The following is a 23,919-nucleotide window of genomic DNA, read 5'->3' as shown; positions in this document are numbered from 1 at the left end:
ATGGAATCTAAAAAAAAAATCTCTGTCTCGGGATAAAAACCATTATTCTGCGGCACTTTCCAAATTGTAACAGTAAAAGAACAAGAATAACCCGAATGAAACAAAGCAATTTCAAGAGGGCCGTAATCATTCCATCTTCTTTCCCGATTCGTATCTGACTCCTGTCTGGTCTGAGGGGCTCGTGCATTTCTTTAAACCAGGCTCACAAATATATTGTTTCATTTTAAAGGCCGCAACGATTCCCTGGGTATTGAACAGAAACCTGAACGCGCATCTCTGTTTCTATTTTTAAGTGGCAGGTTTCCAGGAGAACGCATGTGTGGGACTGAATTGAGACAAGCAACAGTTTGTGAGCGCAAGCGAGCAACTTGTCACTCAGTCTTAAAGGTAACGCCCGCCGTAATGGCCTCAATTCATCATCGTTTCGGATCAACCCGCGTGGGGTCGTTGCCGGGAAGAACGCGCGGTCATCGGCTTTGAAAACAATGTTGGCTAACCCCGGCCCGTCCATTCCAGCAAACGCCATTACGCTTTTAACGTGACCTGCGGAAACTCTGGTGGGGGGAAAAAAAACGCAAAGGTTTTAGTGTTTGATGTTTGACCCATTACCGTCCGCCTCGCTCCGCCGCCTCCATAAATCTACATAACGACGCATCCGGTAGGTTCGGCCGAAGACGCCGCAGACCGGCCGAGACAAATGGATGTTTTCGATCCGGCCCGGAGAGCAACAGATGAGGCGTTGAGGAAAAATCGACGGGTGTCCAATTTCGCAACACGGTTAAAAAATGAGGCAAATCGGAATTGATTGGCGTGCGGGGGATGTAATAAGCAAAGTTGGGTTATGATTCACACCTGACAGATAACAGATTTTTACACGTTTAGTCGTATAAAAGTTGACGATATGGACTAAATAGGGCGTGACTCACAAGTGTGTGGACAATCGTACAAGTAGTAGCGCATATGCGGGGGAACTTTGTCATGTTTGCTTTTTCTTTGGCGATCTTTAACCCTTAAAAACTGTTCGGGCCCAAATTGCATAACCCAAAAAGTTGTACGCATACGTCGAGGTTTGAGACATTTGAAAAAACTTGAAACGATTAATCCACTAGCAGGCCCCGCCTTTTAAAGGCATAAATCAGTAAACACAAAATTAATGAACGAGTTTTGGAATCAGAAATCAAGGGTAGTGGTTTTTTCAACTCTTGTTGTTTGGGGACATAAAAATGCTCGTGACATTTCAACGTTATCATTTACGATATGGCAATTTGAAATTTTGGTGCAGATTTGAACAAAAATCATGGAAAATTGGTACACGTGATTTGCCTCCGCGGGCCACATAAAATCATGCGGTGGGCCAGATCTGGCCACGGGCCTGGAGTTTGTCACCTATGTTATAGGGTAAAAGGTAAAGATATACATTTATACAAGCTTCACGTGCGCTTTGTTTAATAATGCTAAAATATACACATATATATTTTTAATCCGATAATTCATTTGTAGAATCATCAATTGCAGTCGGCGGTATGGTGGTTTCAGCCGGTAAAGCGTTGGCCTCGCAGTTCTGAGGACCCGGGTTCGATCCCGGCCCCGCCTGTATGGAGTTTGCACGTTCTCTCCGTGCCTACGTGGGTTTTCTCCGGGCACTCCGGTTTCCTCCCACATCCCCAAAACATGCAACATTAATTGGACACTCTAAATTGCCCCTAGGCGTGATTGTGAGGGCGACTGTTTGTCTCGATGTGCCCTGCGATTCGCTGGCAACCAGTTCAGGGTGTACCCCGCCTCCTGCCTGTTGACAGCTGGGATAGGCTCCAGCACTCACTGTGACCCTCGTGAGGATAAGCAACAAAGAAAATGGATGGATGGATCAATTGCAGTGCTTCATCGAACACTTATCCTGAATGTCCCTGAGATAAATGCTGTTCAGTCCTGTTGACCCTTCGCAGTCAAGTTATTTCCACACTCATCATCGCATCATTTTCTTTCTTTATTTTTCCGAAGCTGATGCTGCCGCGTGGTTCATACCGGCGTGCGGAGGCATTCATGTGATTTTCTGCGCATCCACCGTGACTGCCCATGACTGCAGATGGTGGGCCGCGGAGGCCAGCGAGGCACGCTCGCATAAAGGCACAGCTGCACCGCAATTCAGACCCTCTTCGCTCTTTTCACGCTTGGCTTTATTCCGGCGACATCTATCAGGGAAAAACCACAGCGCTGCTTCCTGTCCTCTTAACGCCACACAGTCTGCCTCTGTAGCATTAGCAGCCGCAGAGAGATTTGTTTTGGCTCGGCTATTTGGAGGGGGGGGGGACACACATCGTGATTCAATAGCATACTTCCTCACACTGAGTACAGTAAAATGGCACAGACCTTTGCCAATGACTTCATTTGGAGTATTTTGACCAAAGTATTCCACCGCCACCTATAAACAGTTTCAAATTGTGAAAAGACATCACAACGTCTCCTCGGGGGTGGTCTGTGGTCAAGCCGCATACGTCCTCTCGGTGGTGAGCTCGTCTGCGACAGAAAACGCCAATTCGGGCCCATTGAGGAAAAGCGCCTTTGTTTAGTGATGCAGAGTGGTCGAGCTGGAAGGCACCCCGACGTGATTATGTCATTATTTGCTGTTGTGAAAGGTCGGGCGAGCACCATTTAAACTGCAACTTGAGCTGTGCGGAACGGCCGCGGGGGGTGGGGGGAATAGCATGCCAGCAAACATGCTTTGTAAAAAGCGAGTCAACAAGTCTGCCCTTTGGTCAAGTAAACCGGCGATTTGCGAGCAGGTGGTTCAGCAATCTATGCCAGCGATATATCGTGACAAGCGGAATAATTAAATACTCCCCCACCAGGTGTATTATACATAGGTGTAGAGGTGGATCCACTTTTTGTGACAGTTTTGTGTGTGTGTGGGCCGCAAACAAAAAGCTACATGCAATGTTTTTCAGAATGGCATCGTGACATAAATCATTGGCATTTGTATTTGGAAAGGTCAGAACCATCAGTTGCACAATTTTGAAAGGAAAAGAAAGAAGAAGAGAAGAAACAAGAAAAGGGTGCAGGTATGTACTAACATACTTTTTTAAAATCATTTTCTATAGATACATTTCCAATGCAAAATCAGTAATAGCCTCTCATGCGTGATTTGTTAGCATAGTTACCTTTAATATCTCTTAGCATGTGTTTCCTAGTGAGTGATGTATTCATAGATGCAAGGATTCTGCCCGGTGTCAGCAATATGGAGCTGATTGCAGTTCCTCTGTCATCTGTACGTAGTCATTTTTTAGAGAATTAAGAATGCTTGTAAATATTATCCTTCTACATGCGTTGCTTCACAATTTGTGTTCAAATAGCCGTTACTTTAAGATGATATATAATTTTTGTATCATTTGTTAGTATTTAGCTAAATGGACTTTGCTGGGACATCGCTTGGGTTGTTCTAAATATGCAATCCAAAATTTTCCATGTTTTACCTTGAAAATCAACATTGACTGGGTGTTGCAAGAAATAGTTTCGATAGAATTGTTCAATGTGTTGTGCAGTTGGTTGTGGTGCATTCAGTGCGGCAACACAACGCTCATGTTTCAAATTTTTGCTCGCAAGTCAAAAGAAAGACATTGACCAAAGAGCTTGTAACGCAAACTGTTACTGTTATTACTTATTAATTACTTATCATTATTACTTATTACTGCTGTTGCTCTATTTGTTATAATTCAATATATTTTGAAGGTTTATGTCTAGGGTTCTCATTAGTGTGTGTGTGTGGGGGAGGGGGTAGTCGAAAGGGAGTGGGGGCATGCAAGCTAGGACCGCCACTGCTCAGCTCAATAAAGATTGTGAAACAATGAAGTAAACAATCAGGCACACGAGCATAATTGAGCTGCCTCTCCATAAATGTCACCGCGTCCCTGGAGGGCCCTCCACCATGTTTTATTTTATTTTCTTTGCAACTTTGAAGCTCTTCATTTGTGTCCTACCTTTCCGAATGAGATCTTCGACTCCCTGGTCGAAGCCCAGCCGGTGGCATTTCCTCCACAGCCCCATGTTGGTGGAGTTGTACTGCCTGTTGCACTCGTCCGCGGCGCTCATGGCGAACAGCTGCCGCCGGTTGCGGGCCAGGAGCACCTTTTCCGTCCAGCGGGTCGCGGCGCTCCTGCCGGCCCGCAGCGGCAGGCTGTTGTTGGGGATGTAGATGAAGCCCGGGTCCTTGCGGCGGCTGGAGAAGCTCTGGCAGCGCTCCTTGTAGCGCCTGGCGTCGGTCTCGTACCAGTGGTCGGAGCACATCGCCACGGCCAGCATGCCCAAGGCGCAGAGAGACAGAGCGAGCCCGGCATAGAGCAGCAACTTCCCGGCAGCCATGCTCGCCTCACAGCCGCATCAGCACCACGACGCACGGACAGCTCCTCTGCGGATTCCACCCTGGTGTAGTTTGGGTCCTCCTCACATCACCTCTGGAGATTGGAATCCACGATTTTGTTGTTTTTTTGTTTTTGTTTTTTGTTTTGTTTTGTTATGGAGGGGGGCGCTGCAAACCAAATAACAATCCCTTAAATCCGGCGTTTTCTCCAACCCTCCTCCTGTGTCCTTCTCCCGAAGCACGAAGAGGACGCTTATTTCATCTCAGCAGCAGCAGCAGCAGCAGCAGCAGGATATGCAGCGTGCATCTCTTACGGCAAACGTAACGTGCACGCAATTAACAAACGCCAAAAACGGCCATTAAGGACAAAGGCTGCAGAAGAATGCAAACGCTCAGACCTGATGTGGCCAAGCGGCGGCGGCGACGGGGGTGGGGAGAATGTGGAGGGATCAGCCCGTTGAGTCAGCAAAGCGGCCCCCCCTCGCCGAAGCACGTCTGATGACGGCAGATGTTTCAGAGCGGGCCCGTGCGTCCGTCCGGCCGACCAATCAACACCCATCTCGCTGCACGAGCATGTTGGCGAACGGAGTGAACAGTCTAAAAATATCACCTGTACTCAAACCCAACTAAATACTTTATCCGTCCTTACGCATTGTTCATTTTGCATGCACCCAAGAATATCCTCATAGGTGCTGATCAAATTAGGAGAGTTGGATCTTCCCAGAATTCAATAATAGTCTCCCAAATATATATATAAAAAAATGATTAATCCGCAATAAATGTTCCAGGCAAATTTTTTTTATGGTTACGCCATTTGTTTGGGGATTTAAACATCTGCAATATTTCAACTGTCTGCAAAAAAGTCTTCAAAATGTCAGCGCAGTGGCTTTCTGATTAACATTTATGATTCAGAGTACCCGTAATTGAATCTTGTTTCTTAAGCGAGTAAAAGAGACCACTGAAAAATTATCCAACTTCTCTGATAGTCCCATGGATAAAATGAAACATAAAGGGTTCAGTGTCTTTATAAACTTTTTATTTTAAAACTTTAAAATGATTTCATGGTTTATTTTCGTTTATATGGGCTATCTGCCAGGAAAACCACACGTATTGGTGGTCGATCTTTGTCATTTGGCGCCCTCGTGTGGCCAAAAAGTGAAAGATTTCGATTTTCAGCCTACTCAAAAGCCACGCGCACACACGAGATAAAATAAAACTAATACTTTCAGACAGGCAAACATTTTTATGCCCTTATAAGAAATACAATTAATTATTTCCTCGTCCATATTGCATAGGTACTTTAGTGGAAAGCTATTCAAATGTCGGAACTGTTTTTCCAAGAAAGTAGATTGGCGGACATGTTAACAGTGACGGACTTCGTTCTGGCCAAACTGGAATAAAATATTCAATATTTTAACATGAGTTCTTTTGATTGTTAGTTTTAATTACATAGTACAAGCAGCACAAATAATGGGAAAATGAATCAAGGGATGTACAAAAATGTAAAAAGAAAAATTCATAATTTACCCGGAAGTCAAAGCAACTATCCAATCACCGCTCAGAACCAGATGTAACACGGAAGTGTCTATTTCAGCGAAGGTGAGGGATAAGACTAACATATATTCATGGCTCACAATTCTAAGTGATATTTAGAACTTGTTTGTAATGCTTTATTTGACGTTACGAGACCAACTTGCCCTTTAGTTTTTATTGCAGCCTCGCGATTTAGGTAAGAATAACGATCTGCACGTATTATGGCGTTTTTTTGGCCGCCTCGCCAATGTTTTCATGCAGTTGTAATGAATGTGCAAATATTATCGGTAAACATAGTGTGTAATAGTTGGATAAATAGGGTTAAAAAGATTTGTAGGTCCTTATTTTGTAATTTCCCACTGGATATTCTAATAAGCAATTTCCCCCTCTAAATCCCAACCAACAGATTTTTTTTTATAATTTTCTTCTTTCCTCCTTCATATGCAGCAGTTATGGCCGGCGTGTCCAACTATGCACTGCGCATGGCCCGGCTGAGTGCTCAAATATTTGGGGACGTGGTACGCACGACAGACTCCAAGTCGATGAAGGTGGTGCGGCTTTTTCAGGAGCCTCCCATGGCTAAGAGGAAGGAGGTGTACGACTGGTACCCGCAGCACAAGATCTACTACGCGATGACACAGAAGCTCCGGTTTTTGGGACTTTTCAGGTAATTTGGATACTTTGGATTTAGTGGAGTTAAGTTTAGCCCGTGTTGTTACTAGAAGTACATGTGCAGTTAAGATGCCTCCTCCCCACCAATAAAAAAAAAAAAAAAAAATAAATCAACTATTAAGCCATATGTTTTAAGGGTCGTGTAAGATGTTTGTTCTCCCCAAAGTGGCTACAGGTAGCCCTAAGCGGGTTTTGATTTTTTTGCCCACAGGGACGAGCACGAGGATTTCAAAGAAGAGATGCGTCGCCTGAGGAAGCTGAGAGGGAAAGGTGTGCCAAAGAAAGGAGAGGGGAAGAGAGCGGCTAAGAAGAAGTGAGCCACGGCGTTGCCGCTGTGGCACATCGAAATTGGGACTGTTGAGAGCCTTTAAGAATTCACCGCCCTTTCAATATGACGTTTGCAACATTCGTTGGCTTCATACCCAGTGGACGAGATGTGTATAAAGACTGTTTGGACTAGTATATGAAATTTTAGTGTCATATACTCATTTTAGTGCATCTTTGGGGTTCAGGATATGCAAAAATATTTGTTGACTGCACTTGAAATGTTGATAAATGTTGAAAGTTTTGACAGGAGCAACATTAAAGAAGGCTACATCCATCCATTTCCCATTGCACTTGTCTTTATTAACTTGCTGGGTGAACGTTTGTGTGCACATGTTTTTGTTGTGCGTGTATTTACTGTAAACGTGGTGTACTATTTTTTTGTATGTTATTGGATTATGAGTCATGCTTGGGCGAATGCTTTTTTTTAATGTTTTGTAGTGTGTATTAATGCTTTGTGTGAGTTGTGGTTTGTATTTGCATTTTTTTTTTGGTGAGTTATGAATATTTTCTGTGCGTGTGTGATGCTTCTAACTGTGTTGCACAAGTTTTTTTGTGTGTGAGGATGTGAGTTATGTTATGTATACTTGTATGTAGAATGTTTTTTGTGGGTGTGTGTTGTATACTTTTGTATTCGCGTATCCTTTTGTGTCTTTGTGCGGTAGTGAAGGAGAGTGTGTTGCGCATGTGCGTGTTGCTTCGCGTGTGTCCGCGTGCGTGTGCACGAGATGGGTTGCCGTCTGTCCAAGTGCGGCCTCTGTCGCCCCCTATGTCCGCAGCAGCGCCACTGCGCTTTTCTCTCTTATTTTCCCTTCACTTTCTCACACTTTAAAATGGCGGCGTTGAGCAGCGCCGAGTCCCCACCGCCCGTCTTTAACGGAGACACCTCGGAGAGGCAGCCGGGCGGCGGGCGGGGCCTGGATGAGCTGGGCGCCGCGCTGGAGCCCCCGTGCACGGCGGGGATCCCCGGAGGTCCGCAAGACGAGGAGGTAAGGCGCTTGACGGCAGCGGTGCGATGGCGGAGGGGGTGTTGAGGGAGGGAGGAAAGTGGGCACGGGGAACGGGGATCCGAGCGAGGGTAATTGGATGGAAATGTTCAGGAAACGCCGGATGACGGCGGGAGATGTGGCGCGATGGGCGGGCGACGACGACGAGCACCGAGGCGCTCGGTGGCTGCCCGAGACCCTCCGCTTGCGTTGCGGGAACATGCGGCAGCCGGACGGGGAGCTTTTATTCGGCGGGGTCGGTGTTTACTCGGGGCCTTGCTCGCTTTCGTCCGACGGCTCTCACTGCAGCGCCGCCACGGCAACGCAACGACGCACGCACGCCGCTGTTGACACAACAAAGACGGGCAATTAACGGTGCCTTTGCCGGGGGTGGGGGATGCGCCGTCGGGCCGTCCGCGGCGGAGACGCGCATTTGGGGCTGGTGGTGGTCGGGGGAGTGTGAGCGAGCTCGAGTCGTGCTGATGTGCTGGAGTGTAATGCAGCGGCTGCTGCACAGGTTACTTTTCTCCATAGAACGCCCCCCCCCAAAAAAAAAAAAAAAAAAAAAACCCACACTTAACCATGCAGGCCTTTTGCACATAGCGAATCAACCCATCTAGTCTGTAATAAGCCGCAGTCACAGATATTTATATTTATTTCTGTGGTTATTTTAGGCCTCACAAACAGTTTTAATCGCTCTCCCACATGACAAAAGGATGCGTTTTGCCAATAGGTGTGAACGTGAGTGGTGGTCTACAGCAGGAACGTTTTTTTCCTCCACATACATTCAACTGGAATTTTCACATGTAGAAGCAGCACTTCATCACCAACTCACTTCAGTACACGTGTCACGTACTTTGATTTTTCATTTGAAGTCCTCATAGCACCTTGAGGTTTCCCTTTAACGGTGCAGTTATGAAAATGGCCGAGCGGTGGAAGCGGCCTGCGTCTCTTACAGTTCCTGAAAGTAGGGAGGAAAAGAGCAAGATCAGGAAATAGTCGTCTTTTCGACATCCCATTGAGTCATCGTTCACTCTTCGGCCCCTTTTTAAGCATGAAACATGATCATGTGCTTGCTTTGCAAATGATAGTTTGTATCATCCTACATGTGATTCCAGCATATTGTCCATTTATTTTTAATATATATTTCAATGCATTTTATTTTTTTGACACTGTGGGCAAGGATAAACTGTGCAGAAAAATGGATGTCTCGATTTCAATTACCTGCCTATAATTTGTTGCCTAAATGGGCTACTGAATATTTTAAAAAGTACAACTCGATGAGACAGACGTTGGTGCTGGAATATTTTACACACACACGGACACACATAACTCAATCATATATGTTGCAAACGCAGGGAATCCCCATGTGTTGCAGGAATATGTTCCAGACTTGCCCCATTAAAATCCAGGTTAGAGCGACACCATAAAAAAGCAAAAACGTTATTGCCCTACCCGACATTTTAAATGCATAGTAAAAGCATATTAAGACCAAAAGCATAAAATATAAAGAAAATACGAGGGCAAGACCGATTACTAGATCAGGTGATTTTTTTTTCCACATACATTTTTAACTGCATCAATTTCTAGGATTTTTTTTTTCTTTTTATGATGGAGAGCACAGGCGTCAAACTCAAGGCCTGAGGGCCAGATCTGGCCCACCACATGATTTTATGTGGCCCGCGAAGCCAAATCTACATTGTCAATTTCCATGATTCTTGTAAAAATCGGGACCTAAATTTCAAATTGTCAAACGTTATTGCCCTACCATACATTTTAAACGCACAGTAAAAGCATATTAAGCCAAAAAGCATAAAATCTAAAGAAAATACGAGGGCAAGACCGATTACTAGCTCAGGTGAGTTTTTTTGACTTTTTTTTTTTAACACACGTTTTTAACTGCATCAATTTCTAGGATTTTTTTTTTTTATTTATGATGTAGAGCACAGGTGTCAAACTCAAGGCCTGCGAGCCAGATCCGGCCCGCCACGTGATTTTATGTGGCCCGCAAAAGGTCAATTTCCATGGTTCTTGTAATAATCGGGACAAAAATTTCAAATGGTCGTGTATCATAAATGGTAAAGTTGAGATATTACAAACATTTTTGTGTTGTCAAATGTGAATAGTTGAAAAGAAAACACTACCCTTGATTTCTGATTCCAAAACTAGTTCATAAATTGATGTAAATTTGATGGGACTATTCCAAATTTTTGTTTCACGGTCATAACAGCCCTCTGAGGGGAAACCAGAACTACAATGTGGCCCGTGAGATAAATGAGTTTGACACCCCTGATTGTAGCGTAACATACTGAAGCATCGATTGTTGTGAAAAATGTTCTGCCTGTAATTCATATTTTTGTTGTGAACGTTTAGAAGCCCCCAAAATATTTGATACATTATATATTTTTAAAATGAATCGTTTCATTAATCGCTGATCAGAATTTTACCCTGCCAACAAATGGAAATGGGCAAAGGCCTCCCCAAAAATCCATATTGGTCGGTCCCTGGTTATGAATCGCGAAAGGGAAACCTGAAAACCGATGAGCTGGCACGATGTCATCATCCTTTCCAGCGAATGACTGGCGATCGGTCAGGGGTGATGTCATATTCTCATGAATGGAAATCGGCTTTTATATCCGATTACCGACGGTCATTGAGAAGCTTTTCATTCACGAAAGCGGGGGCCCACATATCGCCATGCATAATTTGAGCCTGATCGGCCATTTTTTTTTTTTTTTTTTTTTTATTCCCCACCCTCCGCAGATATGGAACATTAAACAGATGATCAAGTTGACACAAGAACACTTAGAGGCTCTTCTGGACAAGTTTGGAGGGGAACACAATCCTCCGTCCATATATCTCGAGGTGAGAGCAATTTGCTGTGTTCGTGGAAGCTCAAGGATGTCACTGAAGACGCCGCTCCCCACTTGTCCCCCCCTCCCCCCAGGCCTACGAGGAGTACACCAGTAAGCTGGACGCGCTGCAGCAGAGGGAGCAGCAGCTCCTGGAGGCCACGGGTAACGGCGCCGACTTCTCCTGCTCGCCGACTTCCGTGCCCGCCCTCCTGGAGGTCAAGATGGGAGGGGGGTTCGCGGCGGGCGGGGGCGGCGGACAGGCGTTCCCCTCGGTGCCCAACACCCTGGCCGTCCTCCAGAAACCCGCAGACGCCAGCCGGAGCAACCCGCGCTCCCCTCAGAAACCCATCGTCCGGGTCTTCCTGCCCAATAAACAGAGAACTGTGGTATGCACATTTAGAATCCAGATTCTTGACATTTTTAATACAGTACACTATTTTTATTGAGTACTGTTCATCTTTATTTTAAGTTTTGAAGATTAAGTAGGACCGTTTCCTGCCCCTTTTCTTGGGAACTCTCACTATGTTTCTAGTTTATCTGTGTCAAACTGTCAAGCGGAGCCATCGTAGTATTTGTACGACAGTACGGTACGCGTGTGCCCGGGAGGACATGAAACTGAGGGTGGCGTGTCTCCCGGCTGCGTTCAGGTCCCCGCCCGGTGTGGGACGACTGTGCGAAACTCTCTCAAGAAGGCCCTCATGATGCGAGGACTCATCCCAGAGTGCTGCGGCGTTTACAGGATACAGGACGGGTGAGTCGGGAATGCAGCAGTTGGGAAAAAGTGTGCACACCCTTGTTCAAATGTTGGGTTTTTGTGAAGTAAAAAGAAGAGACCAAGAACAATTTTGAGCCGTTCTATGATATTTATCAGGGAAAAGAAGCCTATTGGTTGGGACACGGATATCTCGTGGCTAACAGGGGAGGAATTGCACGTGGAAGTCTTGGAGAACGTGCCGCTCACCACGCACAACTTTGTAAGTACCGCGCTTCCCGTGAGCGTAATAGTAACCTTGTCCAAATAAAAACAGTACAAAGTATAAACGGGAGTCAAACTACCGCTCACGAAATGTCCATCTTGTCTACAGGTGAGGAAGACTTTCTTCACGCTGGCCTTCTGCGACTTCTGCAGGAAGCTGCTTTTCCAGGGCTTCCGCTGTCAGACGTGCGGCTACAAGTTCCACCAGCGCTGCAGCACGGAGGTCCCGCTCATGTGCGTCAACTACGACCAGCTGGAGTAAGTTGCGTGCAAGGGAGAGAGAGAGAGAGAGAGAGAGAGAGACGCCTTTTGATTGTGAAATGTGTTAGCATTTGCCATGAGCGAACAAAAGAAAGAAGAGTCTGCAAGCATTGTATAAGTAGTATAAGTAATAAGTAGTATATATGTATGGTAAGCAGTTAACTAAAACCATTTCGACTTCTAATCCCAAATTAAACTTTTTACCGTGCACCTACTTCATAAAATCACGTGACTTTTGTTTTCCTCGCCATATAACGGTCAACACAAAAATGCTTGCAATATCTCAACTTTATCATTTATATGACAATTTGACATTTTGTTACAGATTATCACAAAAATCATGGAAGTTGATCTAAATGATTTGTCTTCTCGGACTGCATAAAATCGTGCGGCAAGCCTGATCTGGTCCCCGGGCCTCGAGTTTGACACCTGTGTCTTAGACCAAATGGGTCTTTTGCTGTAAATATGCAAATTAGTAAAGGCTGAAGTACAGGTCTGCAAGAGTACAGTTATATATTTATTTTTTATCATATTTTTTTCCGCTTGTCTTGGACAAATCGATATACACACGTATCTGGTGAGTAAGTTGTCGAGATTTACACAGAAAAGTTTAAAAGCGTATAAAAGTCTGGAAGCATCCAAATACTTGGTTGCTGGATCTGTTCTCATCAGGAATAAATCCCACATAGTGACGGTTTGACGGCTCGTGAACGCGGAAGCGTGTTTGACCACACGTTAACCTTTTCCGGAATCCATCGATCTTTTCAGTTAGTATTTAATACAAACACCAATATTTCAATAAATGATCCCTGGTTTTACACAAACTTGCGTTCATTAACTATGATTGGAAAAAAAGAGATGGAACATACATGGAAGCGATTGCAGTCACACTTAACCTCCGTAAACCTTTGCGACAGACTTTTTATTTTTTTAACACGCATTGTTTTCAAATCAGTCAATTTGGCATTCTAAATACTTTTTGGTAATTTGAGATTGAGAAAAAATAATTGCTACCTGAAATGAGGTGATCGAATTTTGGTTGGGCACCATCCATCATGATTAATTGCCGAAATCCATCGATATTTTCTAGTCTTTTCAGCCGGTATTCCATCGAATGATCTCTTTGAATATCTGTCTCGTCTGTTGTGACAACCAACAGCGGAACAGGTCTCGGGTATTGTAAATATTCCCCTCCGGTTCAGTGTCTCCCACAATCTCGAGCAGCTCTTTTTGACCGGCAGTATGGCGCCGTGAAAATGGTGACGTCACGTGCTCGAGCTCTATATGTACGGTTAGCAGTGAACTAAAACTTAATCCCAAGTCAAACTTTTTTACTATCCAGCTTGTTGCTGGTGTCCAAGTTCTTCGAGCATCACCCTTTCACCCAAGACGAGGTCTCCTCCGAGGGGACCACCCCCGTGTCGGAAGCCTGTCCGTCGCTCCCCCCGTCCGACTCCACCGGGTGAGCCTCTCTCCGCTTCGGCCATCCCGACCGCCCTACTGGACTAACGAGCACGGGTGGTCTCTCCAGGTCTATATGCCACGCCACGCTGTCGCCGTCCAAGTCCATACCGATCCCGCCTAGTTTCCGGCCCAGCGAGGAGGATCACCGCAACCAATTTGGCCAGCGGGACCGTTCGTCCTCCGCCCCCAACGTCCATATCAACACCATCGAGCCTGTCAACATCGACGTGAGTGATGAAGTCGGACACGTTTTCAGATTGACTGAATTGTTCCATTTCATGCCGCCTGAATACACTCCTTAATTTTGTTTTAATAACATTAGCATATGATATGAATAATAGAATGAAATCCTTTATTTTTTTTTTTTTTTTTATTTCAGGACCTGATCCGAGACCAGGGATTAGTGAGGTCGGACGGCGGTAAGCTTCCTCCATCTATCTGTGGCTTTTATTTTTCCCACCATCCCGCGTGTCTTCGTGCACTCTGGTCTTTTGTGTGTATGCATGCGTGGATGAAATTATGTGCGTGTGTGTGTATGTGTGAGACGGCCTTAGAAGCTTTTAGGGTCAGCGCTCGTATTCCTGCAACTTGAGACGACAACGGTGAATATTCAATGACAGCGGCCGTCATTTTCCTTTTCCGTTGCTTGTCCCGCTCAAGCGCCTCACTAGGACGGTCACATGGTGATTTGAAGTCAATGGGAGGCCTCCCCCCCCACCTCAATGACAAGCATATGTCCTTTATTATCATAGATACGCTCTCAGAAACTGGGTCTGTTTTGATCTTTTCTATTCAAGATGCATTTTTAAGATGTTACAAAACCCAAATCAGGTGTGATACAGTTTGCAATATGATTTGGAGTTAGCAAAAAGTGTAAAATAATTCTAAATCCCCCACGCCCTCTTCCTCTTCCTCTCGCACAAAACGACCCACAATAGTAACGGTTAAATTTTAATATAATTTTAAAACTCTGGAATTTATTATTAACGTTGAAAAAAAGTTATTTCCTAATTGACCCGCAGCACTCATGTATTTTTAATTGACTTTTAAAATATTTATTCAAAATAGTTCATGAAGTTTCCGTTCAAATCAGAGATAAAATGACACCAACAATAATTAAAAAATATTTATCAATTAAACAACTAATAGTGAAAACATTTTATAGAGTAATAATAATAATGATGAAAGTTTTCCCAAATTACAAAAAATAGCATTTTTTTTCCCCATTTTTAATATTTGTTCCCATTTCAAAAATTTTACAAAAACAAAATAAAATGTGTATTATGCTTTGAATTTGGCTTAAATTAAATTTAAAATAATTTTAGATTTTGCCCCGCACCTGAAATAATACCTTTTTTATTATTTTTTTATTCAAATTAAAATAGAGTAGAAAATAAAAATGATTGAATTATTGATGATTCAATGCAGTCATTAAAATACTATCATTTTCAAGCTATACTCACACTTTAAATTAATACCCACAATAATTATTAACGCAAACATCTCCCTCATGCCGCACAATTATCCAATTAAATGGAAGCAAAACCGAAGGGAGAGTAAATGACGACACCCCACCCCCGAGACGAGCTGTGTTGTGATCTGCTTTGGACTTGGCTCGGTGGGCACGCTTATGTCGAGGCCGCAGGGGCAGACTGAGTGAGTAGCAGTGATGGTCTGTCTGTCTCTCTTTGCCCTGCAGCCCCCCCGAACCACCCTGCCCGCTGCTTGAGGAAGCACCGAACACGGACCTCAAGCCCCCTCCTATACTCCTACCCCAATGACATAGTGTTTGATTTTGAGCCCGAGCCTGTGTTCCGAGGTAGTCAGGCCCTTTGTGTGTTCTCGTGCCCCACCCCCCCTCCCGACACCCCCACCCCCACTCTCACCATCGCCACGCACCCACATATGCAAACGCCAGCCTTGTGTCTCATCCTCTGTGTGACCCACCCCGTCATCACATCACTCTTCCTCAATGTCTCCAATTTCTTGGACGTACCCCCCACCCCCACCCACCCGTTTCACCACTCTGCAAAACTTATTTTACCTTCTTTTTAATCGGTAATTTGGACAGTTTTGTTAATTTTAGGACATTCCCCTCCATTACCTTTTTAAAGTGTTAAAACAGGTAAGTTGGGAACAGTTCAATGACTCGACACTGGCACGCAATTTGGATTTTATGGTGTTTCCGTCGCAACTAAGGGGGTAAGGATCAAATAACTAAACGTGATTTTTGGAACATTGTCACTGACCTCAGTGACGAAAAATTGAGTAGATATGTTGAGCTACATAATGCAATTTTGAATTCAATATTTTGCTTCCAGTACCTCACTGCCAGCTTTGTGTCAATCAGCATTTTTGGGGCAGTTATTTTTAATGCATTTGTTTTGAATTCTAACTGAAATTTAAAATAAGTATTCTGAAAAATAGACATGACATAGTAACAAAAAAACTAATCTGTTTAGGTGTGCCATTTGTGCCATGTTCAACTTCCTTAATTATTGAGTTTGAAGAGTTTTGAATTCAAAATCCAGAGAATTAATTGTTGTGATCCTTGTTGTCTCAAACACGATGGATTCAGGTCAGATTAGTACAGTTGAACCTGTGGGGGATTGAGACAGAGCCCTGCTGCCAGTAAAAAAAACCCGAAACGTAATACCTCACCCCAACGGCCAAAAATTGTTTGTAATTGCCTAAAGATGCCGCTAGGTGGCGGAAAAGCCCTGCTTATGTCCAGATGAAACTCCTCAATTCATCTCAACATAGTTCCTTGACACCAAAATGCAACTAGATGGGCGCAAATCAATTGTGTTATTACAAACCCGGCTATGCAGGGGCTCATAGTAATGCCATCCTCCAAGGAAGCACCTCCTCACCTCTCCCCTGCATGTAAACACTCAAACTCAAATCGATTCAAACTCCCCATCATATAAAGTTAGTTACCTTTCCGCCTACCTATCTTTCCCCTTTTCTCACCCCCCTTGCCCCCGTCAGGGTCCACCAGTGGACTGTCGGCCACTCCCCCCGCCTCGCTCCCCGGCTCCCTGACCAACGTCAAGGTCCCCCAGAAGTCACCGTGCCCGCAGAGGGAGCGCAAGTCCTCGTCTTCGTCCGAGGACCGCAATAAGATGGTGGGTTCCGTGAGAATGGTGCTAGGTCCCGTTTCGATGGAATTTGTCACACTCTGTCGTGTGGAACAGAAAACGCTGGGGAGGAGGGACTCCAGTGACGACTGGGAAATCCCAGAGGGTCAGATCACTCTGGGTCAGAGGATAGGGTCCGGCTCCTTTGGGACAGTCTTCAAAGGAAAGTGGCATGGTAAGATGAATGGAAATCAACCGTAACTCCCGCCATACGGCGCGCACCTGGTTACGAGCCTCACCAAGTACATTTGTGAAGGAAATACCATTTGGTACATACATACGCTGCAGTTGTGTAAAAGCTGCAAGTGCCCACATTGAAACACGAGATATTTACAAAGATGGTGCACAGAAAGAGTTTAACGCTAGTGGTAACGGTAGTGCGGCGCTAACGTTAGTGCTAATGCTAGTGCCACGCTAAAGCTAACGCTAACAGGGCCAGTTAAAATAAAACTTACAAGCAACCCGCTAGCACAACGCTCACACTAACACAGTGCTAACAGGGCCGGTAAAAGTCACTTCCTCGGCACATATATTCCACCGATCTCATTCTTACCTTTTCTGCTTGAATGCCCCCTTGTGGCCGTTAGAAAAAAATGCACAAATTAGCCGCATCACCACATAAACCGCAGAGTTGAAAGCGTGTGAAAAAAAGTCATATCTTATAGGCTGGAAATTACAGTTAATATTTGACCTGCTAAGCAGAAGAGTTTTACATTTTCTTTTTTTTTTTTAAAGGGACGAAATGATTTTTTTTTTTTTTTTTTTGCTTAACGACCAATTATGAATACACACGAATACGCCATTTCAGTTCAAAATTAACACCGAGCTGTTTACATTTTTTTTACACAGTTGACAGTTTTGGAAATTCACATTGAGTCCTTGTTATACTACTTTTAGCAATGGCTTGAACAGAAATGGTGCAGCATTACACAGCGCAGTAAAAAATTAATTGCCCCCTTCCTCAAATGTTTATTTTTTTGCATCGTTTCCACACTTTAATGGATTAAGATCATCAAACAAATGTAAATAGACAAAGATTTTTCAATTTCCGTAATACCATAATTTCCGGCTTTTAGGCCGGAAATTACTGGATATCATGTGCCGACTAATATTCTCAAATTAATTGAGTTATCATCCTTTAAGGTGACGTGGCGGTGAAGATGTTAAACGTCACTGCTCCGACCCCCCAGCAGCTTCAGGCCTTCAAGAACGAAGTGGGAGTCCTCAGGTAACCTCGGCGTCCTGCTATTCAACCCTGCGCAGGAAACGGCTGCCGTTGTTTATTCTTACCGGCGTGCGTCGTAGGAAAACTCGTCACGTCAACATCCTGCTGTTCATGGGCTACACCACAAAGCCTCAGCTGGCCATTGTGACGCAGTGGTGCGAAGGCTCCAGCCTGTACCACCACCTGCACATCATCGAGACCAAGTTTGAAATGATCAAGCTGATCGACATCGCCAGGCAGACCGCTCAGGGCATGGAGTAAGCAGTGACAACTCACACACTTTTAAACACTTAAAAAAAATCATAAAAAATAGAACATAATAATACATAGATTTATATCGTACTCAACTAAAAAAGTGCTACTTTTCTAATTTGAAAATGCTACAAAAGTTTGGCGGTGTTTTATGGAGGGTTAGAATGTTGTAATTACGTTTTCATTCATTTCGACGGGCAGAGTTGACACGGTATGCATCACACGAGTCGTTATGCAACCAGTCAAGGTTCCGGTGTCGTTGGATGTAACTCATTGCCGATTCCTCCTTAGTTACCTGCACGCCAAGTCCATCATCCACCGCGATCTGAAGAGCAACAGTATCTTTTCAAGGAGACATCGTGTGCATATTTTTTCATGAGGTGTTTTTTTTTTTTTTTTTTTTTTTTTTTTTTTCAACATTATCTCCTCTGGTGAGCTCGATCTTGGCCGGCCAGTGTCCACAAGCGGTACCACACTTTGAGAGCCAGTGCTGACCTCTGAAAAATGAATATTTGTTGTAAATCGTGTGGATTTTGGCCTGTTTTGCTGCTGATTCACCTTTCTTTTGCCCTCATCCTCGGAGCGAATCAGTGGAAAAATAATTGGATAATTTCCACACACCGGTTTGGAATCACTGCTCAAGAGATTTTGTCTTCTTTCCTCATTGGAACTGTGCGTACGTAGTTCTTGATCCCAAGGGTCTCAGAGGGCAATACCGCTCCGCAGGTCACAAAAAACGACATCACCTGCTTTCGAAAAAAGAGGGGAAAATCAAACACGTCAGGATGTGAGGCAGACTTGTTGAATACACGGTGTGGTTGAACCAAATGTGACATACAGGTAAGGAGGGCAGACCTTTCCTTAAATACATCTTGTCCAGATATTTTCCTCCATGAGGATCTGACGGTGAAGATTGGTGACTTTGGCCTCGCCACAGTCAAGTCCCGCTGGAGCGGCTCCCATCAGTTTGAACAGTTGTCCGGTTCCATTCTGTGGATGGTGAGCGGTTTTTAGCATGACATCTACATTGTGTTTCTCTGGCATCTTCCTGGTAAAAGCAATTGCGTCCTCCTCAAGGCTCCGGAGGTGATCCGGCTGCAGGACAAGAATCCCTACAGCTTCCAGTCCGACGTCTACGCCTTTGGCATTGTGCTGTATGAACTCATGTCGGGAGCGCTGCCCTACTCCAACATCAACAACAGAGATCAGGCGAGATGCTATTCGCTTAATTCTTCGTCAAACGGTTCTTTTATTTAGTCAGCATACAAACGCATACAGCAAACGCTGTACAGTGAATCCTCGGTTCTCGAACGCCCCCGTTCTCGAACAAATCGGTTTTCGAACGAAAATTATGAGATTTTTTTTTTTTTTTTACTTCGGTTTTCGAAGGAAAATTAGTACTCAAACGCCCCCGAAAAAAACCCAGAAATAACGTAACGCACGCTGCCCGACCAGCTGACCTGACGCACTTTTATTTTGTATAACGCAGCCTGTTTTTTCGTGAATTTTAATAATGCTCTGTGCCATTAGCATTTCTGCTTTTTTTTTTTTTTGTTTCAAAGATTTTGTTAACTTGAGTTAAAAGTTAATGTTTTTGTATGTTACTTTTTGTAAAGCTATATATATATTCACCCCCCCATAATTGTTGTTTAAAGTTATTATGCGCTTTTTTTTAATAAAAAAAAGTTTACATGACTGGGAACCGAGTCACTACAGATACGACAATGCACTCCCAGCCTAGCCTACTCTAGTATGAAAGCATACATTTTAAGCAAAAATGAAATATATTTGTGAAATTATTTTGTTGTATAAAGTATTTAAACTATACATGTATTTCTACTATGTGGTTTATTATCAGGAAAAGCTAAAAAAAAATGCTTAAAATGCCCAATTTTTTAGGCTTGGAACGCATTATTTCATTTTCCATTAATTGTACTGGGAAATATTGATTTGGTTTTTGAACAAATCACTTCAAGAACCGAGGTTGTACTGTATAGAATAGTGGTTGTCCTGCATTAGGAAATTGGTGTACCGATTTTTATTAAAAAAAAAAAAAAAACTATTTTGCGTGAGTGACTTTAAAATTTGGAATAGCTCGTGTTCATGTGCAGGCGTCATACCGTTTTTTTGCAAATGATGCTCAATACTCACGTTGACTCCCAACCGTGCAGATCATTTTCATGGTGGGCCGAGGTTACCTGTCCCCCGACCTCAGCAAGGTGCGCAGCAACTGCCCGAAGGCCATGAAGAGACTGATGGCCGACTGCTTGAAGAAGAAGAGAGAGGAGCGACCTCTCTTCCCTCAGGTAAGGCTGATGATGATTATTATTACGCAGATGGGTACCCGGCTCGTTGTTTTGCGTGCAATATGTGTTCTAAAACCCTCGGGAGCGACTTAACTACAATGGGGAACGTTTTCAGATCTTGGCGTCCATCGAGCTGCTGGCTCGCTCATTACCCAAAATCCACCGCAGCGCCTCTGAGCCGTCGTTAAACCGAGCGGGCTTTCAGACGGAGGACTTCAGTTTGTACTCCTGCGCCTCACCCAAAACCCCCATCCAGGCGGGAGGCTACGGTAAGGGTCCGGGCTCTGATCTTCGTTTGGATTGCACATCAATTGCATAAAGTCCATGTGATTAATGCCGTCATCCTCAACATGAAATCCGTTTTTTATCTATTTTTTTTCCTCAGGGGAGTTTTCAGCATTCAAGTAAGTGCCGGGTGTCTCACCGGCCCGTCCTGGTCACTGCTCCGAAGTCCACCGGTCGTTGCCGTGGATTAATTCATCACTGGGGGGAAAAAAAAACAACAACAACAAACTGCAACATAGTCTTAAACGAATGTGCCGTTTATCTTCCGCTACCAATGACAAGAGTCCTTCCAACTTCAAAGCATTTGGTAACTCGCCAAAACGACGGGCAAACCGGATCCGGGGTAGGTGAGGGGGCGGGAAAATCAAACCGTACCCCCCTCCCCCCCAAAAAAAAAAAAAATAAAATCACAAATGGCAAAGAAAACCAGGCACAAGGACATCCATACCCAAACCATTTGGAGGCGGGGCTAACTTCCCCGGGCGGACCAGCCCGCCGTAGAAAACTGCGCCGGGGGAGCGACGCGGCGAGGAAGAGGCCGAGCGGCTGGAGCTGCACTTTGGAGGGAGGCCCGCAGGGGGCGGTCCTCTGCCGGGTGCTTGCAGGCTCACAGGGATGAGCTTCGAGGCGGGAAGGGGGGACCCACTCCAACCCCCCCGCCCCCCTCCCATCCGTGACTTGAAAGCTACTTTTCTAAAGCTGTTTATCAGCCGACCACTTTAACTAGCAGTTGCTAAAGTTTCGGGGGGAGAAGAAATTTCCGTCCTGCAAAAAAGCTTCTTGCTTTTTGCCTTCCTCCCCGACTTCAATTCCTCACTTTAAACTTTTCAAAATAATGCTTGTCATTTAGAAAACGCTCCCTCAAATAAGACGTCATCAGTTGCGCATCATTTTACTCCAACTAAAAAGATGTATTTATTTTATAGGCAATACAAGTGCAACCTTTTTTTTTTTTGGCTCTGAGAAAAGTGGAAAACTTGTTGAGGTTGTTGAAACTCGTTTTTTGCGATGGACGCAACAAAACTTTTAAAAGGTGGGAGTGATAGAAGTGGGATCCACATTCCATTTTTTTGAAGCACTGAATGAGCGGTTGATGAAGTTATTTCTGAAGATCTGGATTTTGATTTCAAAGCACCGATTCCAAGTTGAGGTGCACTTTTTGTGCATGTTATCGTTTCCTTTTCCTTTTTTTTTTTCCTACGTTCTGTTGGTGTTAAGTGGCTTTAATCTATAATTTATATTCCAGATCCCATTTCGTACGGCAGCGGCGTCACGTGACGAAATGACCGGCGAGCCTCACGAGCATTGTGGTTAGGGTTAGGGTTAGGTCAGATGACAGTCGGTCAGATTATTATGAATTCATTCCAGAATTTTTTTTGTTTTTGCTTTTTTTTTTTTTTTTTTTTGTACAGACCTGCAGTATTTATTTGACATTAATTTTTTACAAGCTCATTCTCAGAAATAATTTAAAGGTTTCTTGCCAAGTCTGTGACTTCTAGACATTGCACTTTTGGAGAAATGAATTGAAGCAAATGAGCGACTTGCCTTTTTTTTTTTTTTTTTAATTTGTGGAATTAACAATTCGACAAAGCACATAGCGGTATCGGGAGCCGGTGGCCTCACGCGCTTGGCATCCGCCGGACCCGATGCCGAAAATTTTCCGTCACGCTACTTTTCATTAAGTCACGCATAGCAAGCTCGCAAAGTGAAAAGAGCTGAGCTCGTGATATGGTATGTTTTTTTTTTTTTTGGTGTGGTTTTTTTTTTTTGTTTTTTGGATATGAAGCGTGTTATTTGTTAAGCATTGATGAAGGATCATGCTTCGCGTTCCACTTCCAGGCAGCTCCTTTTACAAGAGTTATTTGCGAATATCTGATATTGAGTCCATGTTTGAAGTTAACTTTGGTTTACGGTCACGTTTGTGATTTCCCCCTCAGCCTTTCAAAAAAAAATTTAGAGCACCTGTTGCAAAGTATTACTGGAAAATGTTGAAGCAATTCTTTGTCATAGATTCAAGCTTTTCATTTTTCAGTACAGAGGACAGTACAAAAATATGACTTATTTACTTAAATTTGATTTTACATCAACCACAAAACCTTCAGGCAAAAAAAAGAACAATTTGACTCTTAAAAACTGAAAAATACTTACTTCATATAATTTAGGTGACCTTACTGTAGCTTCTACTTTTTTTTTTTTTTACCTATTGTTCGTCTGAACTGCAAAGTTTTTTTGGTGTATTTTTTGTGGCACAAAGACAAAAGACTCAGAAAAATGTGGACATAAAGGCTTTTCATCGGACAGGTATTCTATGAACAAGGATGATTTTGTGTTCATTGGGTAATAGTTTTTGATGAATGACAAGCGTGTGTGTCCAAATGAAATATTTTTTATCCTAAAAAAAACAAACCATTGGGGAAAAAACAACTAAACAAAATTTGCATTTACATGCTATCTCGATGGACAGTCATTTATTTCTGTTAGTTAAAAATAACAGGGTTTATGAAATTAAAAAAAAATCATGTACTGTAGCTCCAAAATTTAGGACATATTACACATTTATTTATTTTTTTTACATCTAGAAAACTACAAAATGAAGCAACGTGTAGCTGTCCTATGAAAAAGCATGTATTGCCACGTTTGCATTTTCAAGCAGTACAAATCTTTTTCTGCTGTTTTCTGATTTACTACAAACATGATGTGAGGAGGGAAAAAAAAACGCAAAATGTGGAGATGCCTCAAGTTATTCTGGAATGAAGAAAAATGGCGTAAGGTGGCTTTGCAATGTAAAGGGTGCATCTCCACATTTTGGGGAAGTCTTGGAGACACAAGGTTTGATTGTTCTTGATGTTTTTATTATTTTAAAAAGTGCACAAGTTCATATATTTGACATGGAACTTTAGTGTGCGATTTAAAAAAAAAATGTAAAAAAAAAAAGTTTTTGTTATTTTGTGTCTCTTGGTTGTTTGAGAACACCCTTAAATGACACTTCTCTTGTGTTTCAATATTTATTTTTTTGTTGCTGTTCATTAGCTGCAGTTAACGTATGAAGACTTTGCTTAAGAGTTCCTTGACGTTTTGGTCCCATTCCAAGAGCATTGACTCAAAAGTGCTCTTCTTGTCTCGGCCAGCATATCACAGCATTGTTGAACACTTTTAATTTCATGTACTTTTTTTTTCCCTGCAATATTCCACTTTCTTCCCCCCGCGGGCCAATTTCATTCCACTCAGTCAACTCACACTGTAATGTATATTTTAGCGGTAAGACCGCCTAGAAATTGCCTAAAAG

The 23,919-nt window shown here is 43.6% G+C and overlaps 3 protein-coding genes across 7 annotated transcripts in view; 2 read left to right on the top strand and 1 right to left on the bottom strand.

Moving 5' to 3' along the window:
* The window catches only part of tmem178bb (transmembrane protein 178Bb), a 67,739-nt gene extending 62,846 nt beyond the window's left edge, over positions 1-4,893 (bottom strand). The window contains exon 1 of the mRNA XM_061807919.1: positions 3,975-4,893. Coding sequence (XP_061663903.1) covers positions 3,975-4,356 — 382 coding nt within the window. The 5' untranslated portion in view covers positions 4,357-4,893. The remainder of the gene's footprint in view (positions 1-3,974) is intronic.
* Positions 4,894-5,812: 919 nt separating this feature from the next.
* On the top strand, positions 5,813-7,164 carry mrps33 (mitochondrial ribosomal protein S33). 4 transcript variants are annotated; one of them, XM_061806411.1, is made up of 3 exons: positions 5,813-5,953; positions 6,338-6,554; positions 6,771-7,164. In XM_061806411.1, exons 2-3 carry the CDS (start codon positions 6,340-6,342, stop codon positions 6,874-6,876), a joined length of 321 nt encoding a protein of 106 aa, XP_061662395.1. In that variant the 5' UTR covers positions 5,813-5,953; positions 6,338-6,339; the 3' UTR covers positions 6,877-7,164. The 4 variants fall into 4 exon arrangements, with proteins under 4 accessions (XP_061662395.1, XP_061662392.1, XP_061662393.1 ...); XM_061806408.1 differs by having other exon boundaries at positions 5,819-5,953; positions 6,335-6,554; XM_061806409.1 differs by having other exon boundaries at positions 5,943-6,083; positions 6,335-6,554.
* A 62-nt stretch (positions 7,165-7,226) lies between these two features.
* braf (B-Raf proto-oncogene, serine/threonine kinase) lies at positions 7,227-21,040 on the top strand. 2 transcript variants are annotated; one of them, XM_061806380.1, is made up of 20 exons: positions 7,227-7,872; positions 10,633-10,734; positions 10,817-11,110; positions 11,372-11,475; positions 11,596-11,698; positions 11,810-11,958; positions 13,304-13,423; positions 13,493-13,652; positions 13,805-13,844; positions 15,125-15,244; positions 16,417-16,553; positions 16,623-16,740; positions 17,709-17,793; positions 17,871-18,047; positions 18,334-18,380; positions 18,923-19,041; positions 19,120-19,251; positions 20,214-20,348; positions 20,464-20,617; positions 20,734-21,040. In XM_061806380.1, exons 1-20 carry the CDS (start codon positions 7,612-7,614, stop codon positions 20,754-20,756), a joined length of 2,580 nt encoding a protein of 859 aa, XP_061662364.1. In that variant the 5' UTR covers positions 7,227-7,611; the 3' UTR covers positions 20,757-21,040. The 2 variants fall into 2 exon arrangements, with proteins under 2 accessions (XP_061662364.1, XP_061662365.1); XM_061806381.1 differs by lacking the exon at positions 15,125-15,244.
* The last annotated feature ends 2,879 nt before the right edge of the window (positions 21,041-23,919 follow it).

This window comes from Syngnathoides biaculeatus, chromosome 20 (assembly GCF_019802595.1).
Source record: "Syngnathoides biaculeatus isolate LvHL_M chromosome 20, ASM1980259v1, whole genome shotgun sequence".
Taxonomy (NCBI): domain Eukaryota; kingdom Metazoa; phylum Chordata; class Actinopteri; order Syngnathiformes; family Syngnathidae; genus Syngnathoides; species Syngnathoides biaculeatus.
Note: the sequence above shows the minus strand (reverse complement) of the source record. Positions and strands in the feature narration are given on the sequence as shown.